The sequence below is a fragment of the Amborella trichopoda genome, chromosome 3, assembly GCF_054954075.1.
Source record: "Amborella trichopoda isolate Santa Cruz 75 chromosome 3, AtrichopodaSantaCruz75HAP2 v2.0, whole genome shotgun sequence".
NCBI classification, from domain to species: Eukaryota; Viridiplantae; Streptophyta; class Magnoliopsida; order Amborellales; family Amborellaceae; genus Amborella; species Amborella trichopoda.
The window spans coordinates 16,208,015-16,224,367 of NC_142338.1; the positions used below are offsets into that span (position 1 = coordinate 16,208,015).

The following is a 16,353-nucleotide window of genomic DNA, read 5'->3' on the forward strand; positions in this document are numbered from 1 at the left end:
GAAATAAATTAACCAAAGTACCTCTAAAATATTTTGGGGGTATTTTGATCAATATTATTTCTACGAATTATTTTTTTATATATTTTTATTAGGTGCCCCTAACTAAAATATACACACGCTTCAAATTTCATATCATTACCATTTGTAGAAACAAAATGAAAAATAAAATACTACAGGACAATCGTGATCATGCAAAGACCTTTGGACGGTGATGAGGGTAGACGAAATTATTGTTCATTTTCGCCTATGGGCATTTGGAAGACTTATATATATATATATATATATATATATATATATATATATATATATATATATATATATATATATATATATATATATATATATATATATATATATATATATATATATATATATATATATATATATATATATATATATTATTGAACTTGAAATATTCATAATCATTGATCACCATGAAAATTTTCAAATCAAGTATCTCTTTAAATAAAACTGATGACCAATATTTGTCTTATCATAATAAGTATAATTGCTAGAGGGCCATATTCGAAATAAATAGGAATATCTTCCAATCCTTTTATATAATTTATTTATTTAAATAATGAAGAGTGAGAGATAGAAACTTGCATATCCTTGGGTCGAGAGAGAGGGAGAAACATAAATTTCAAAATGGGAATGCACATTGATTTGCATTCATTTCATGTTATTAAGATAAAATAGAATGTCAACAAATTTCTAATTTAAGGCAATAAAGAACTTATCACAAAAGCTATGTAATTGAAACCGACCAAATTCTAATTTAAGGCAATAAAGAACTTATCACAAAAGCTTTGTAATTGCAACCTATCAAATTCCAATTTAAGGCAATAAAGAACTTACCACAAAAGCTTTGTACTTGCAACCTACCAAATTCTAATTTAGAGCAATAAAAAACTTACCACAAGTACTTTGTAATTAAAACCTACCAAATACTTTTCATATTCAAACTTGCCAAAACAAAAATTTTGTATGTGGGGCCTACTAATTATTTTGAACCACTTCCTAATATTGGCCATGGTCCTTAAAGGACAAAACTTTTCACATATGAAGACTTTGGTGCAGTTAGAAGTAAGTCTACCAAGAAACTCATGGAAGTTTTTTTTATTTTAGATGTTGCAACCACGAATAGCTCCTATGCTCATACCCAAAACTCAAAAAAAAAAAAAAAAAAAAAAAAAAAAAGCCCATCAATTGTTCTGTATTTTCTCTCTTTAAAGGTTCAAACTGAAAAACCAAGCCGTTTATAGAGGATTGTGCCCTAGGGTAATGGTATAATGCAATCTTTTGCTATAATATAACCCCTGAATGAGACAAGTTTTGTCCAAAATATTTCATAAAAAACAATTGTAGCTTAACCACAATTGGTCAAGATGCGTTGTGCAATGAAGCATTAAAACTTCTTCCTTACCTCTTTCTCCACAGTGGAGAGCCACGTCAAGTGGCTTTAGGGACATGTTGATGGCCCCAACAATCCTTTGGTGTGCGGTCTTGACCCTCACTCAAGCCTCAGCTAAAAGATATTATCGCACATTCCTTCCAGACAAAGGATACCATCGCATATACCTGATAGGAAATACCCTCGCCGAACTTCACTAGGTTTTGCCAAGCCCTTGCATCTCACAACCCATGCTCTGATACCATTGTTAGTCCCAATTAAAATAATAATAAATAAATAAAATTAAAATCAACTTACTCGGATCTATCTTTAAATCACACGAGGAACTTAAGGTTCCATACCAAAACCTATAAACCAAGCCATTCGGTGACAGACTACCTAGAGAGTCCTCTTGGTGAATCTCTTTCACCTTTCATCTCTATTTTTTTATCATTTTCTCTCTTTTTTCTCGAGGGGTTAACCTCCTTTTATAAATAACACATTTATTTTGTAACTCTCATATTCATGATCTTTAGGAGTTGAGATCCAATTGTTACTCCTACCTTAATTCCCTTAAGTACAGCTACTTAAGATTAACAAGTTGTCACCAAGGGGCCGTTTAGGTACCTGAAAATATATTACATGGAAATAGATTACTAGGAAATATGACATTTACATTGTTTGGATACGTTCATTAGTAAGGAAATGAAAATAGATTACTCAATCTTTTCTCAAATATCGTGAAATCTATTACACATGGGGAGAACTGGGAAATCTTTTACGCGCGTGACAAGTAATTTACCGTCTAAAAAACCATTTTCCCTCTCTACTGCGTACATCCTCCATTTTCATTCTCTCCTGCATACATCATCTTCTCCCTCTCAAGCTCCTCTTTTCCCTCTCAACTTGGTAAGCCTACCACTTCCCCCTCTCTCTCCTGTGTACATTCTCTTCTCCCTCTTAAGCTCCCCTTTTCCCTCTCAACCTGGTAAGCTGACTACTTCCCCCTCTCTCTCCTCCTTGTCTCTCTCGTATTAAGTCATTTACATCTTTCTCTCTTTCTACCATAAGATGTGCCCTTTCACTCTCTAAGCTCTCTCTCATATTTTGGCGATTTTCTTCCATCTGGTCATTTAGAAAGATAGAGAAGTAGGAACATCTCCACTGCTTTCATATGGCATCTTTTTGGTGTAGATTAGAAGCAACAAAATCCAAAACCAATAAGTTCTTAACTCAAAATTTTGATCTTTTTAGCCCTAAAAACTTGATTTTCCAATTTTCAGTTACTTCTTTCTGTCTCTTAAATTGTTGAATTCTTTGCATTCTTGTAAATAGTTACTAGAGACAGAGAGAAGGAGAGATAGAATCTCTCTCCAGCATTATCCCAAGCATGGGTTAGAATTTTCCTAAGGACTCCAAAAGGCCACCTGCCAAGTTTCGTTGCAATCTGACATGTTAAAGGCAGTGAAGATGAAGAAACAATGTTGGAAAAATCGATCTTTAGCACCTTGAAACGGACCTCGTAACTAGAACTATATTTTCGATGCATCAAACAGCTGTGGGACCACCGCCATTGAATCCGGCACAGTCGAAAACCCCTATAGATCAAATTTCGGCTTAATCGGGCGCTCCAGGACAAAGTTATGGGCGAAACATTAAAAAGGGGTAGCCGCACGCTATTCTTGTGTGTCCTCCCTGCACAAAGTCACCATTAATGGCGACTGCTTTCACAGTTTCACGCAATGACTTGCAGACGCTATATCTTTCTCATCCCGAGTAGAATCGCACTCAAATTTTTGCGAGCACGTTCGTCTTGTCAAGACGAGCGTTTTGATATGTGGTACATCACGTGACGACACCCGAGCAGGGAGAAAAGAGAGAAGTTGGCGATTCGCGACAAATTCAGCAACGACAAGTCCCGCTTGAGCGGCATGGATGTGCACGACCCCAATCTTTATCCTTTTATTCTTCCCTTCTTCTTTTGGATGTGCACCCCTATGTACATTCGCCCAAAGATAAGGTAGGGTCCTTTAGCCCACTTGTCTCGTAAAATTAACCATGTATGTGTGATTGCATAAACATGAGAGTACAGATCAAGAGAGGCGATTTCGAACCAGTTGTAGAACTGGGGGGCTTTCTTCGTGATCTAAGAGGGGCGTCCACACAAGCCAGCCCGAGTAAGTCCTGAACCCAGGTGAGGTGTGTTCTGCCTCACACCAAATTCCTCTCTCACCGATTGGTGTACCTGCCCTTGTTCTTTAAAAAAGTTCCCGAGAGAGCGATCTCAAGTCCTGGGTTTTCCTTGAAACCCAAGACACGTGCCACCAGGTCATCCCAACCAGAAGTGCGACATCGAGGCATCTAACCATCCTCGTCCTTGCTTCCTCAACCTTTCTCTCAGTGCGTTCATGGTAACCAAATGTTTTGTGTTTGCCCTTCTGATATAGTCAGTCCTCTTTACTATAAGAGAATCTTCTTTTCACATGAAGACCTAGAGTGGGTGGCCTCTAGCAATGGCATGGTATGCTCCTTGATGATATCAGGAAGCAGTAATGTTTTTACCCTTGTAAACCCAATAACCCATAAGGAGTTCACCCCTCTTCCAAAGCTTGATTTCAATGTTTTTAATTTTGGGTTCTTTTATAACCCCATCACGCGAAATTTCAAGCTACTGGCTGATACTTCTACTTACACATCTATAAATGTCCATGGTTTAAGCATATTTCGATTATTTGATTCACTGATCAGGAGTTGGAGACCACTGCCACAAATTCAACTGCACAAACGAAAGAGTTTCGTGTGCATTGAGTCCACTTGTTATGTATTTAAATACTACCCAAACAGTAACAATCCATTTGCAGGTAATGTATTACGCAGTAATGTATTACGCTAGTAATATATTGCAGAGACAATGTATTTCCAAGTATCCAAACGACACCAAACAATTAATCCTATGTAATGAGTTAAACTTATCATTAGTCCATTAATGACTCGTATAATATTTTGTCATCCAATCATTCCCACAAGTTACAAGGAATCCAAACACATCACTAGGTTTTCTCTCAGGTGATACTGGATTTTTCCCTCCAATGATACATTCTATTAAAGCTAAAAAATGGATCCATGTATATGACATTGCCTCATGTTAACCACATGAGATTTCACTTATACTTCAATATGATTTCTGTACCATTATTAAGAAATAATAATAATTCGAGAGAAAAACTGGTTTGATATGCCACATTTCCAATATAAAGAACTCTGCTCTCTAGCTTTGGACAGAAAGATACCATGTATGCTCATCTATCTCTCTTGGTTTTCTTCTATTTGTTTCTCTCTCTAGAATTCCTGATACTAAGCATTACTCAGCTTGTTTTGTGATGTTTTTGGATAATGTTAAATCTTCTGATGTGTTTTAATTTCTCTCTACAACTTTGAGATGATTTTGGTCTATCTCTAGACATTGTGGTTGGAGCTTCATTGCTCTCTCTCTAAAACCTAGACAGGGTTTTGCTGTTAGGGCCTGTTTGATAACTGAAAGCAAGTTCATGAACTGTAAATTGGAAGTTTCTGAAGAACTATACATTAGTAGTTCCTAAAGAAGCTCCTAGTTTCTGTGTTTCATAACATTCCTGGGAAGTTAAGAAGTTCCTGGTTTATGTGTTTGATAACCTCCTGGGAACTTAAGAAATTCCTGGTTTCTGTGTTTGATAACTTCCTGGGAAGTTAAAGAAGAACTGGGTATCTGTATTGGATTAGCTTTAAGTAATAGCCAAGATGTAAATGTTAAAATTGAGACCTAGATATTATTTATTTTTTTATTAATTTGTAGAATATTTTTTTTTGGAATACTATATCAATTGAAAGTAAAGTAGAATATTATCTTTCTGAAATAACTTGAGCACTACTTACATTCACCACTGATACATCCATATCCCAACCTAAAAAATATATGTCATTCACAACTCAAAAATATACATTCACAAGTCACGCACATAACATTTGTATGTTAAGTGTTAAGGCATTTGTGATGCATGTCAAGCAACATTCACAATTCATGCATCCATATATAACCATGTACAAAACCAGCCCATTCAACAATAACCAGTAATAGTTTAAACATACATAATTAAAAATGCAAGTAGTAAGAAATCAGCCCCTTCAACAATAACCTGTAATAACTTCAGCACTACTTACATTCACCAATGAAAATCTGCTATCCTATTCAAATATGCAATTTTAATAAGTACTTGTGAATTGCCTCAACACCTTGGCAAGTGTCCTGTAATATCACAAGACTCAACTAAGTCAAGCCTCTTTTTATTGGTTAATCAATAGATTCAACCAAATCGATCGAACCTACCAAGCCAAGCTGAGTCACTAATAAGAGGTAAAAGGTTAAGTCTTCCGAATTTTTAAAGCCTTGTTCATAAATACAACTAAAAAGGAAATGTGATGTAGCTGGTCTATCAAAATCATGAACAGGTCATGGAATAACTGTAATAATAACATGTCAATAATATTGTGAGACAAGTGAGATAAAAATAGAGTTCTATGTGCTGATAATTTGATATAAGGAAAGGACTTACAAGATTATATACTCAATAATAATAATAATAATAATAATAATAATAATAATAATAATTACAAGGTTAGAAAATAAAACAAAGTGAAAGGTATCTAACAACCAAATTCAAAGTGGTCCAAGTGCTTACATTCCATTTTCATCTTGAATAATTTTCCAATCAATAAGCGCTTTTATCAATTCGTTTGTTGTCACTGCATCTTGACTAGAGAATGTCTGTTTTGCAGAACCTGTGAGCATGATGCTTCTTTTAGGTTTAAAATACTATAAGAAAGTATCATACAAAGAGAGTAATAAATGGCCATGCACATGAAAGAGCATCTAGAAATCGATAAATATAAGTAGGACCTGTGCATATTCAAAAGTCTTGCGCATATTGAAAGAGCGCAATGAAAGACAAAATGTCTCAAGGATCTATACAAAACTTGTCTCAAAGAGTTCCAACAAAACAAAATCCATAACCTTAGGAAAGAAAATTGTGGATGAAGATTTTCAGTACACTTTAAAATATAAAGAATAGAGAAAGGGCAACTGATATGCTTCAATTGTTTATTTTACCATCAATTCCAAATCACCCAATTAAGTCATAGACACTTTTAGGGGTACCATTTCATTCGTAAAAAAAAAATATAAGGACCTTGTACGTTAATGCTAAACATGAACTCGTCCAAGTTGAACTACATGTCAACAACACATGCCAGATGTAAGACCTTCTAGTTCTAATTTCAACACGAAAATAAAAGACAACCTAAGACCATGAACCAAATTACTGCTAGAATGCAAGCAATCCATCTTATTTAGCATCAAGGGTTCACCAAACAAAATAGAGGCCCTCAAAAAATACGATAGTATAGAAGATAATATTCCAAATTATTACCTTCATCTAACCTACACCTTGAGCAACTATGAGAAACCATGTGAATATGCTGCTGTATAATAACAAATCAAAGAAAAAGATAAATTTTTTCATGTAGATAGATAGAGAGGTAGATTTCATATGGAAAAAACTCTTACATATTTGATCATTTAATGACATGACAAACCTTAAAAGTAATACAAAAGAAAATAACATCATATTGATTAAAGGAATGATGACCCCAAAAAAGCAGTCCAAGCACTACTTAGTTACCATCTTTTTTCAATTCTTTTTTTCCCTTTAGTCATACAAGACATTATTCTAGATTATGAGGGACATGGCTAAATTCATGGGCATATGATTGCCACATCATTGGTTTTTGTGAATAGCAAGATCTACCATAGAACACAATACACTTTGTTCTTCAAGTCAATAAGCCCTTAACTCCTACTTGATATGGCCACGTATCACTAGGATTGAAGCAACAGAATATTTAGCGGGATACTGAAGAGATCATGTTTCTTACAATGAACAGACAAACCCCATTGCATGGTTCGTCAACAACCCAAATGTAATTAAGGGATACAAAATGCAGTGGTCATAGAGAGACATGATAAAGCAGCATCCCAATAAGAGCTACTAATCCAAAAAAGGAAAAAAAGAATCTCCAAGAGCTCAAATGAATAGTTAATAGGATTCCCCTTCCCTAAAGTGTGCTAAAGATCAATTTTGATGGAAGCTCCAAAGGAGCCCTAGACCAGCAAGATTTGGGGGGCATCATTTCTGATGCTAAGCCAAAATCATCAAGCCAAGTTTTATTGGTTTGAGTCACACTTATATACGAAATACTTTGAGTCCCGGACTATCAAAAGTGATATTTTAAATTCCATTCAGTGGCACAACAGTCAGTGCTATGGAGAGTCCATTAGCTTATCATAACAGGTTAGAGGTCACTGCTGCGTAAAATGCTACCCATTAAAAATTATATAACCATTATATAATTACTTCCATATAATTACTATTTTGTTTTACTATTAATCATAATTATATAAAATTACATTTTCGAGTTCAAAAGATGAATGCTATTTCACATTCTAAAATCAGCATTTTTACAGCCTTTAACAAGAGATTTATGAATTGGGTAGCTATAATCACAGAAACATAGTTATGTGATACATGCGAAGTTTTATTGTTTAGTGGCAAATATCGGCATTTTAGGTCAAATTGAAGTGTTAAAACCAAGCAAACCCAAATCCCTCTCTTGCAATAACTATATTGAGATCATGCAACCCCACTCTTCACTCCACAAGAATAGAGCGATAAATTACTGAGCACACAGATAAATCCAACACAACACTGTGTTCTTCGATGAGGAAGACATCACAGATACTTATAAAACTATAATAACAAAAAATCCCCAAAAAATATTAACTAAAATGCCACAAATCTCGTGACTTCTCCAAACCCAGCCCAAAATCACATAAATTGGCAAAAACACATCCGTTAATAAACATATCTTGAAAATCAGGGGAAAAAATACAGAGATTCAAGAACAACAAAACCCTAGCAAGAGAAATAGGTTTACAGAAAAAATAAATAAATAAATAAATAAATAAAAAGAACTATACCTGGAGCTCTGATGTCAATGACGGATGGGAGGTTGGTGATAGAGCGAGAAATAGATTTAGGGCTACACCGCTAGATGGAGAGAGATACAGAGAGAGAATAAAGTAGTTCTGCAGAGAGAGATGAGAAAGAAAGCCATTTTCTAGAAATGGAAAGAGAGAAAAAGAGAGGAGAGAGGTACTTGGTGAAGCAGGCGAGGGGGCTTTGTGAAGAGGAATGCTGGGAGGTTGACGAGGACGGAAGAAGAGGAGGCCGAGTGCGGCGAATAACAGAAGAGAGGGATGGCTCAGCGAGAGGGCCCTGGTTGATGGCGGCCTGCTGCGAAGAGACGCTCAGTGCAAACTTTCGTCGGTGAAGTTTTATAAAAACTTCCCACTTCAAGTTCCGACCTTTTGGTCGGAACTTTTTTTAACACATAAAGTGAACGGTGAAGGGCCCATGAACAGTAAAGTGAAGTTCTTCATTCAACTTCCATTTTTTATCAAACGCCAAACATAAACAGTAAAGTGAAGTTTCCAAGTTCCTAGAAGACACTTCTTGTTATCAAACACGCCTGAAAGTTTGTTTTGTTGTAGATAGTACCTACGTCTCATGGGCTCTTACTTTTTAAATAGGTTCTAAAGAATATCAATACTCAATTTTAACTTTTGATTATTATAGAAATCCAATGGTAAATTTTTAAGACAGCAGTTTAAAAGATAAACTTCTTATTGTTTTAAAAATACAATGGGTAAATTTAAAACTCTTATCAACAAACTTCTAATTCTTCAACGTCAAAAAGTTGTTTCTAATTTCAAAATTGGAAAAGTCGCTCAACTTCTACAATTTCTTGTGACCATGTAATTTTTTTATGTTTACTCCTATATATTCTCAACTTTGTTATGGGCATGAATAGTTAGACTAGGGACCTACTTGTGAACCTATGACTCTCTTTACCGATTTGACTAACTGCACAAAACAAAGACAGGAGGCATTGAATAGAGAAAACCTTTGATAAATATAAGCGCAGTCTGATTTCTAATACATATAGTGTAAGGCTCTGGAATCTGGACTAATTAATCCTAGTAATATGAACTTATCAATAGATGCGATAGTCCAGGCATTTGCTACCGATCAACTTATGTAACAACTGTATGGGTAGCAGCTGGGGGCAAAATATCACTCATCTCGAACAAGCTCATCATTTTGTGCATTTAAAGCCAAAAATGATTGCTTGATATGGTTTTAATTTGAAGTCCATTTGTTAACAGTGAATCCCTTATTTCTGCAGGCATTAGAATATCTTGCTACGAAGGAAGTACTTACCATCGAGCACACCAATTCAAGTCCTCCTCATGCAAGAATTGAAACGTGTGATCTCTTGTTGCTCTTTTTTGTTCCTTTGGGATATAATAAAGCCAATTAATTCTTCAAAAATTCTCATAGGGCAGAAGTGTTGGCTGCTTGGGTCTATGAAACTGTTAGTTCTGGTCTTTGGGTCTACAGAACAGTAAAAAATTCTAAAAAATTATCACAGAGTATTCTTAATGGTTATTGTTGGTTGGTCTATGGAACTGTTCGCTATGATCTTTGTAGAAAATGTCAGTTTGGATAATGTAATACTTTGTACAAGAAATTTAATTTTTCTACAAGAAGTTTGATTCTATTTTTAACCTACACACGAAATTTGATTCATTTCACTTCAACTTCTTTTGTTCTCATTCTGAGCTAGTTATTTACTATTATCTTCAAGCTTTTAATGTTCTCATTCTAAGTGTTTTACATCTTTGAGAACAATTGGGATAGTGACTGCATAAATGCAAATGTTTCCATCTTCAGTTATTGTCTTGACTTCAATTTCTTAGTTATGTAAGGAAGTCCCTTTAATGAAAGTTGGTCTCAATTGGTGTCATTTGCTATTGGGATTTTCTTTAGGCATAGACTGACCAATCTTTTACCATAGTGAATAACAACCAAAACCTCAAGCACGAAGAAAAGATGAAAGTATTAAATTGGTGTCATTTGGTATTGGGACTCTCTATCTCTCTCTAGAATGGTGATGACAATAGTATTAGAAAATCCTATTGGAATGGTGTGATGATAGCTTTTATTCGGCATTTCAGTGGGATTTTATGATAAAAAAGAAAGCAGTGATAATTTATGGGTAAGTTTTGGTAAATGCTGATAATGCATTTCTCAGATTTATTCCAGACATAACTAAACACTAGCAATGTATTTCCCAGGTTGCATCTAAATACTACCCAAACAGTAACAATTCATTTGTAGGTTATGTATTATGCCAGTAATATATTACTCCAGTAATATATTTCACAACCAATATATTTCCAGGTTGCAAAACGACCCTTTAGTATCACACTTCTAAACCCAACACTATTTTTTTTTTTACTTTTACCCCCAATCGAAAAAACCATTCAAAAGTCCAAAAAATTGAAACCAAAATACCCTTCCATCTCTCTCTCTCTATCTATCCACCCTCTCTCTATACCCTTTCTCCCCATCCCCTCTTTCTGCCCGCCTTCTCTCTCTCTATTTCTCTCTTGTACGTACCTACTCTTTCTCTTTCTCTCTCTATCTGGTCTTTCTCTCCCTACCTGAGACCCAATCCCCAATCTCTCTCTTTTTTTAAAATAAAAAATTAACAGATCTTGTGGGGTTTATAGGAACCCGCCATTGATTTTACATCTGGGACTTCGACTTGAAAACAATGTAATTTACGTATCAATATGTCAAAGGAGGACCAATCCCCCGTCTCCCTCTACCCCACTCTCTTTTCATCTGTGTCTCTCTCTTGCCCTCCATTAATCTCTCTCTGCACACCCGATGGCTTATGTTTCATGCCCCTCAAAGAATAGAAGATCAAGGGAACCTAGTAGGTGAAAGGAGAGAGAAATCAAAGTGGGGGACTTGATGCTTAGGTGGGGGCTCTTTTAACCATGGAACAAGGAATTTGCCTTCTTCCTCTACACCCTCATCTTCTCAGCAGCAATAACAACAGATGGTGGCATTTGATGGGGCGGCCTCGTTGTAGGGTAGAGAGAGAAAGAGAGGGCACGTAGAGAGAGATAAAGAGAGAGGGCTCGTAAAGAGAGTGAGTGAAGGCAGGTAGAGAGAGAGGATAGAAATAGCGGGTGGAAAGAGTGTGAAAGAGGGTAGGTAGAGAGGGAGTAGAGAGGGCTGGTAGAGAGAGTGAATAAAGGCAGGTAGAGAGTGAGGGGATAGAGAGAGAGTAAGAGAGGGAATAGAGAGAGGACAGGTAGAGAGGGCACGTAGAGAGGGTATAGGTAGAGAGAGAGTGAAAAAGGGTGGGCAGAGAGGGAGTAGAAAGAGGGGTGATAGAGAGAGTGAGTAAAGGCTGATAGAGAGGGAGGAGATAGAGAGAGCTGCTAGAGAGAGAGAGTGAGAGACGGAGTAGAGAGAAGGTGGGTAAAGAGTGAGAGAGGAGAATGAATGACATTTTTAGTCTTAATTTTTTTGACTTTTTGATTAGGGGGGTGAATAAATAAAAAAATAGTGTAGGGTCTAGAATGTGATACTAAATGTACTAGATAAGATGTCTATAAATTCATTTTGGAGAATATCTATATTTTTCCCTAATAAATGCAGTCATAGCAACAAAGAGAGAGAGATAGAGATAGGAAAAGATACAAAGCCATTTAAAGAAAAATCGACTTTATTGATTTTCGAGTCGATGTACATGGCGATTATTTTGCTTCTTCAAGAGGGATGAACATTAAAATTGAAATAAATTAAGAAAAGCAATAGCCCAAAAGGTCCTACAATCTATGGCCTTATTCATCACTCTTGGCCAACATGGCAAAAACGAATGAAAAGAAAACTATGTTTAATCAGACTCAGAACTCAAAGTGAAGCCAGCCCTCTTAAGAGCTTTCTTGAGCTCCGGCTCAAGGTATTCAATTTCAACATCTTGAATCTCGAGACGGTGTTCCCGAGCATTGAGTCATTCATCCTTCATTGTTAGTAGATCATTCAAATGAAGGAGGAAGTCTATAATATGCTCTCTCACCATCAAGCACCCCGCATTCATTATAGGAGGGAGAGGAAGGATATAAGTCAGTGGAAGATCACTGAGAATTCTTTGGACTCGAAGGAGAAAAAGAAACTCATGAGTGTTATGGTGATGAGCACATGACTTTTGTGAGCAATGAGATCTGTCAAAATCGGAGTCATGGTTACTAAAAACATAGCATGCTCCCTGGAAGACATGGCTTAAGGCTTGCAAAAGAAGAGTTAGAACTTAAAAGCAATTCAAGAAAGAAGAAACAAAAAATTGTGAGTTCAGGAGGTGATGAAATTTATGGCCCTTTATAAACTCTCAGGAGACTTCATCAGTTCATCTAGCCTAGAAATTGACTTAAGTGACGAAACAGAAACTTTCGCGAAAGTTTGAAGGAGAAAAGAGCTTGTACTGAATGACGTCGCACGAAAGGCATGAAGATCACTGCAAGATGTGGCATGAATGTCCCTACTCCACTTGATTGATCAAAAAATTTTAGTCGTCATGTTGGCGTAAATCTGACAAAAATCCGATACAATTCTGGCAAGTTATAGCCGATCAAATGTGCCGAAAAGGCTATTTTGGATGCCCCAGATATGCACTTTCCTCCACTTTCTAAAGGAAAAAGGTCATTATAGCCCTAAACAATCAAATTAAAGCATACCTCAAAAATTTAAAGAAATTTATGTATGGGCCATATTTGGGGTCAATTACAAAATGGGATTACATTTGTCTCAAATTAAGGGCAGCACCCCCCCTCGCGGTTTTTTTTTTTTTTTGTTTGTTTTTAGAAGTTACCCCCTGTCCGGTTTTCCTAAATTACCCCTTGTCTAGTAACACAAACACCGGACAGGTGGATTTACACCGTACAAAGTAAAATAGTTGTCCGGTGTTTGAAATACTGAACAACAATATGCTATCTCCAAAGTTAACAAACCCTCTCTCTTTAAATCCAAATTAAAACCCTAAATCCAAGTGGAGTTGCAGAGTTATAACTGGTGGCCATAAGATCAACAATCCCGAAAACTTTTCTCAAAGAAATGGAACCCACCAAAGCAGGTAAAGATAGAACGAAAGATATACTCTATCAAGGTTGGGACCCTTGAACTAAAGAAACCCTAACATCATGGCACTTAAAAAAAAACCAAAAGCTTTGATTCAAAAACCAAAACTTTTGAACAAGATCAAGACCAAGTATCTGATTCAAACTCTAAAAGAAGCTCATTTTTTAGGGAAGTCAAAGATTGAAATTCAAATGCAACAACCAGGAAAGAGTAAAGAAGCTCAGAAAGGATAAAGGAAACAAAAAAAGCCCTAGAGAGATGAAGAAAAGCTTAGAAAGAGAGAGAGGAGGGGGGAGATTTCATTTATAATATGAGTCTTACCAACACTTTTGACACAAAAGGGCCATTTGAGAGAAAAAACAATGATTTAGACTCTCATGATGTAAACCCCAGATCCATGGTTTCCATCCCCAACTAAAACCACCTTCACAATTTCCACCTGTGAAGAAAAAAAGAACTCAAAAACCCCAAAAATGAAAACCACACTGAACTCCACCTCCCTTTCTCTCTCTTTAGGCCTAAAAGCCCTTGAAAACCCAACAAAACGTCTCTCTTACATCCAAACAACCCCTCCTGCAATTACTTCAATGGGTAAAGCCATACATGTCTCTGCATTGATTACCCATGCGCTCTCTCCCTCCATAATTACTACCTTGAAGGCACCCAAAACTTTTTTATTCATTTTCTTTTTACCACCGGTTAAAAAAATTAAGCATTTCTTGGATACAGCATTGACTTCTTTTGATTAGAGAGAGAGAAAGAGAGAGAGTGGAACCATTCTTCCTTTCATTTTCTCTTCAAGATCTTTTGCCTATTGTAAAGTTAGGGGAGAGATGGGTTAAAGGAGAAAGATGGTTTTCAGGGAGAGAGAGGGTGAGAGATGGTTTAAGGAGAGAGAAGGGTTGAGACTGGAAGGGTTGAGACTTGAGAGAGATTATTTTTTAAAAAATACAAAGTCACGATGTTTGGAGTGAGAGAGGGTTTGTTGGTTTTGGGGATAGCAGACATTGTTTTGCTTTGGCTAGTATAAACCCCACGTGTGGATATTTACATTACTGGATAGAGGGGTAACTTGGAAAAAAAAAAAGCCGTAAAGGTAGTGCTTCATGTAATTTGGGACAAACATGATCTCATTTTGTAATTGACCCTAATATGATCCTACGCAAATTTCTTAAAAAATTATTATAGGAGGTTGTTTTGATGTCCAAAAATCCTCAAATCGATCATCTTGATCTCAAGATATATAAATATAAAATAAATAAATAATTAAATAATTAAAGTCATGGACATAATACATCTTGTAATGAATTTTCTGAAATGACAATTGTGAAGATTATCAAGTATTCATAGATCTACTCGATTTACACTATCTTTCAAGCTTTAAATTTTACATCTTTCAAATACTATTTAAAGGTACATCTTACTTTGATTGTTTAGGGCCTTAGCCTTAGACAAACCACACCCCTTTCTAAAACACAGGGCCAAAATATTCTACCAAACCTTCCAAATCCATCAAAATCACAAGTCCCATGCTTCCAAAATCTTTTTCCTAGTTTAAAGTAAAAAGAAAAGAGAAATTAGAAAGTCAACCTTCCCATATTTTGGAAAGCCCCCGAAGCATCTTTGAAAATCCCAGCTCTACCCGTAATTTTTGAGCCCATAAAAAGAAACGTATCTCTTTTAACTCTTATTTTTAACTTCTATATCTCATAGACTCAATGATAAAAAATTTACTTATAAACAAAAAATCTTCAACTTTTCTATCTTACAACCCTAAACCCTATGATCATAAATATTTGACCAAACCAGCACTAAAATGATAATCACCCTATCGAAACTCCTCTCTTTCTTTAAAACTTCATCTCTCTCTCACATCACCGTCTCTCTCTCTCTCAAAACTCCTATCATTTATCGAAGACAACGGAGTATTGGGTCTTTCTGTGTGTGTATAGTGGCAAGCAGGGTGGGCTTTGTAGAGAAAAGAGAAAAATAGAACCTTTGGCAGAGCTATGGTTTAGAGAGAGATAACCTCTGCAGTCTGCATGAAACATTGCTCTAATGAAGATGATAAAGAGAACAGCACCTTCGATATCTCTCAAGCAAATACACCCCACAAAAAATGTTGATGTTCATATGTGAGAGAGAGGTGCGTTTGATTGAGCAGATATGAGACTTGTTCACGTTTGAAGGTCCTTATCTAAGTTTCTCTCTGAGACTTGTTTTGCCATGGAAGGAAGTAATTGGGGCTATTGAAAACAATGAAAACTTTCACCACAGCATCAATCGCAAGTTGAATAGCAGCATAATCATATGGAAATTGAAACCCACCTCCCTCTTCACCTTCTTTAACTTCCTTTGTTTCTCTCTCTACCTTTCCGAATGTAAGAGATGGGTAAATCCAAGGAGTGAGAATAACAGGCGAAGAAACATTGCGACCGTTTTTTTTATTTAAGGGGTTTTTTTTCTTGGCCATGGATATGGAGATCTCGTATTTTCGGCTATGTTCGAGTCATGGCGTTGCATTGAGATCTTCGTTCAAAACTGGCTTGTTACTCTATAACAAGGCTGCAGTTTTGGCTTAGGCTCTTAAAGCATGGGCAGTGGTCCAGAGCACCAAAAACCTAAAGGAGCATAATTGAATGAACTTTGAAGGAGAGAGAGAGAGGAGAAAGAGAGGAATTTCTAGGTAAATTTGGGATTTAGTGAGGGATTTGAAAGAGAGAGATGGAGGTTTGGATAGGACGTCAATTTATTGTTTGTTTGGGTTAAAAAATTTATGGTAAAAAAGTCAGAGGTTGTAAGATAGAAAAAATA

At 36.1% G+C, this 16,353-nt stretch overlaps 1 protein-coding gene across 1 annotated transcript in view; it reads right to left on the reverse strand.

The window, feature by feature from the left end:
• The window catches only part of LOC105420373 (uncharacterized), a 31,499-nt gene extending 22,971 nt beyond the window's left edge, over nt 1-8,528 (reverse strand). The window contains exons 1-2 of the mRNA XM_088860222.1: nt 8,463-8,528; nt 6,109-6,208 (exon numbers count right to left, since the gene is read on the reverse strand). Of these exons, the coding sequence (XP_088716348.1) occupies nt 6,109-6,110 (2 nt within the window). The 5' untranslated portion in view covers nt 6,111-6,208; nt 8,463-8,528. The remainder of the gene's footprint in view (nt 1-6,108; nt 6,209-8,462) is intronic.
• Between the last annotated feature and the right edge of the window lie 7,825 nt (nt 8,529-16,353).